General features: G+C 38.3%; 1 protein-coding gene across 1 annotated transcript in view; it reads right to left on the bottom strand.

The window, feature by feature from the left end:
- The window catches only part of LOC109219635 (abnormal spindle-like microcephaly-associated protein), a 21285-nt gene extending 18130 nt beyond the window's left edge, over positions 1 to 3155 (bottom strand). The window contains exons 1-5 of the mRNA XM_019384111.1: positions 2294 to 3155; positions 1200 to 1668; positions 1010 to 1095; positions 646 to 759; positions 339 to 527 (exon numbers count right to left, since the gene is read on the bottom strand). Coding sequence (XP_019239656.1) covers positions 339 to 527; positions 646 to 759; positions 1010 to 1095; positions 1200 to 1668; positions 2294 to 3004 — 1569 coding nt within the window. The 5' untranslated portion in view covers positions 3005 to 3155. The remainder of the gene's footprint in view (positions 1 to 338; positions 528 to 645; positions 760 to 1009; positions 1096 to 1199; positions 1669 to 2293) is intronic.

Genomic DNA, 3563 nt, shown 5'->3' with positions numbered 1-3563 from the left:
CTATCTCACATAAACACTCCTAACACATATTCCAACACTATTTACTCCAAGGACAATGTAGGAAAAAAATAATTAATTCATTCTTGAAATCTGGAAAAATCACTTATTTTGGACCACAAGAAAAAGGCCAAAAAATCACTTATTTTGGACCGGAGGGAGTAATAGTTAGGAAGCAAAGTACAGCTAACTAAACTGAGAAAGGATTTATTGCATAACTATTTTATTTATATAAAAGCAACAGTTAAAAGATTATACCTCGTTAAAAATAAGGTTAAGTTTTTTAGCGTGTACTGACATAGACGGAAAAGTCACTACTCACTAGGAATAGTAAATTTCACCTGCAAGTGCACAAAGATGTTCCAGAGCAATGAAATGGTGAGCTCCTTGTCTCCATCAACGATGTCTTCTGCCATTATGATTGTTCCATCTTGATCACACAATGGGACACCTGCCTCCCTGAGAAATTGTAGAACTGTGCCACAGTTCCCCAGACTCTTCTTGCGAGTATCTGAGGGAACTACCATTTTCTGACATAGAACAGTTCACAAGCCTTATGTTTCCAATTGTGACAGCTTCTGTAGAAATGGGAACCAATCTAACACATACGAAAGGAAAGGAAGGAAAGACGATCATTTATAAGCTAACCGAGAGGATAGAAGGATCATGTTGCAAGAGTTGAATGGCTCTGCAAAGTCGAATGCCATCCTGAAGGTCCTTAAATAAATCAGCCACACCAAAGTGATACTCAAGCAAAGGATTCTGCACCAGACAATATCAGTTGGCCACAATAATCAGAGACCTATACTGCAACACATATGAATGATGTCAACCGTGCCGTAAAAGTAAACAGACGACAAGAGCGCTCGCTAACCAAGAGACAACCCCATATTTAAACGAGGGCTCAACTCGGTCCAACTTAAACATGAGACAACCCGGTAACCAGAAAAAGTCAACCATGTAGTAAAAGCATTTACACTTGCAAACTAAGATCATTAATCGACATGCTTACCTGTTGATATGTCACTTTATAGCCTACGATGACAAGATGCGCAAGTAGATTGCCTTCACCATGCATCACATCGGATGATAAGAACTCTAACATGTTTTTAAGATAGGGAAATGTTAATACACTAGTTATAATAGAAAGGTCTTGTAAACAAGCTACACAAGAAAAATATGAAGAGTAAACAAGCAATTACTGTTGATCAGTTGACGGCTAGATTTAGCATCTGATTGCAAAGAGAACAAAAGAGGAGATCCACCATCTTGTGCGTCAATACCATATTTAAGTGGCAGACTACTCTGAGTTTTGACTCTATCTAGTATGAGAACAAGCAACAAAAATCTCTTCAAGACAATATTGCCTAACTTTTCATAGTAACCAGGTCTATATAAACCCTCCACTAACTTGTTATAAGCATAGGTCTTTGCTAGACCAACATGTGAGAAAAACTGCTTATCAAGCACCATCCTCAAGAAGGCAATTTCTTGTTCGGAATTGACATCTCCATTTGGTAACAAGGTGTCGCCCCCCAAGAGTATGTACAATCCAATCCGAAGCCAAACGGGGTTATAACACATAAGAGTTCTCAAGGATTTCTCCTTCATTCCAACATCAGTTACCATGGGACAATGAGCTCTCATTTTCAGGCGTCCTTCATCAATGGTCTGAAAAGATAACCAAAGCAGGAGAAATTTAACAAATGACCATAATTCAAACCATGATAAAGTAGGCATATATTTTATTTTGTGGTACTAATATTTATTGGTTGAATCATGGTATTGATACCTAAAGCATGCACAGTCGCACTTTTACAGTTCTCAGTGCACTAATTACACTTGTGGCTCAAAGAATTGTTAAACAAGTTGTGAAGCTTCAGATTACTTTAGATCGGTGCCTAAGATCTTGATTCCGATATAAAACACGCTATCATCTCCTTGAGTAAATATTAGCAGTAGAGTAACTTAGAAAAAGCATCATCAACTCAATCAATCAATTAAGAATCATTAGTTCTTTTCAACCTAATTCATTCGAATATAAAACAATTTGCCTTTTGAGAGAAATAAGGGCTCTCTGAGACAAGAGGTTCTCGTAGTTGGACCATTTCTTTAGTTTCAATCTACCACAACCCTCATCATTTAATCAAGCTTGAGACCAATCATTCTTTGTGAAGGCAGAGTTCCATCAGCAAGCATCTCATATTTTTTTAAAAACAGATTAAGATTCGATCATTCATCAGAAAACGGCTTTCCAAAGTGATTCAATTGTGAATTTAGCATCTCCATATGTTACCTTTGTTACTTGAGTCATTGTAACAAAAACCTCTTTACAGCTTCCCAAGCTGAGGTAACCACTCATCCTCTCCTTTAAATCATCAAAGCTGCAAATGTCAGTCAACGAAGCTTTAAGTCTCGAAAACATGGAATCTGAAAATGCTGTTGTCCCTTCATCTTCAAAATTTGAGGATAAATGCCTCTGCCTCTTGGGCCCCCGCCACAGCACATCAACTCCAACAGTGTTGTTCCCTGCCCCACTTTCCCTCCTCTTCCCATTTCCTGCAACATACGGCAGCCGATTGGACGTCTCAAATCCTCCAGTGAAACTCGAGACATCGCAGCCACAAGAGCTAGGGTTTTCAAACAAGAAATTCAGCCACACGGTAAGCGACTTCGCGAGTGATTTCAACGATCTCTCTTTGTTAATCAACGCCTTTCGTGCTGATTTCGCTTGCTCGAGCTCGAACGCCTTTAATCTTCGAGCAGCAGCACTCGACTTCACCGCCGACGGCTTCATGCTTCCACGACGGTTCACGGAGGATACCGGCGTGGTTTTCAAGGCGGTGAAGAACTCCGGCTGGCGCTGAACCGGTGTAGGAGAAGGAGAACTGAACTTTGCTGCATATCGTGAAGGCTTTGGAGTTTTGAAATTGGAGATTTCTTTAAATGGGAGGTCCTGGAAGGGTGATGGGGTGCATGAAGTTTGTGACGCTTTTTTCTGTTCCATTTTCCGGTCAGATTCCGATCGATTTGTCTGAAACTGAGAAAATGGTGAACTTTTTTATCTTTACCGTTTTAATTTGAATGTGGAGATAGGCGGGGGGTTTTTTATGTAGTTAAATTTTGAATTGTCCTCGGGTTCTCGGGCCTTCAGCCTGGCCCCTTTCCAGTTCACTCCAAAGGGAAAGCAATCCAGAAAAAGTAAGCTCCTTAATAAAGGTAAAAATAAATAGGCAGTTACGATATTATATGCAAAATAGATGATATAGATTGGTTTATTTCAAATCTAATGATTTTTTTTTTCCATTTCAAATTTGAAAAAATGTGAGTAATAAAGAAGTACAATCGAATGGGAAATTCTTTAGGTTTAAGTTATATACACGATAGTGTAATATTCTTTAACAAAATTAGTGTAATTTTAGGTTTAAGTTATATACGCGATAGTGTAATAGTATGTTTTAACAAAACTGGTGTAATTTAATGTATTATAGTAAGTTTATTATCACGTTATCAATTAACAATTGTAACAGATAGTTAAATAATTATCTTATAGGTGAAGTATTGCA

This window comes from Nicotiana attenuata, chromosome 2 (assembly GCF_001879085.1).
Source record: "Nicotiana attenuata strain UT chromosome 2, NIATTr2, whole genome shotgun sequence".
In the NCBI taxonomy this organism is placed as follows: Eukaryota; Viridiplantae; Streptophyta; class Magnoliopsida; order Solanales; family Solanaceae; genus Nicotiana; species Nicotiana attenuata.
The sequence above is the reverse complement of the archived record's forward strand: the minus strand, read 5'-3'. Positions and strand labels throughout refer to the sequence as shown.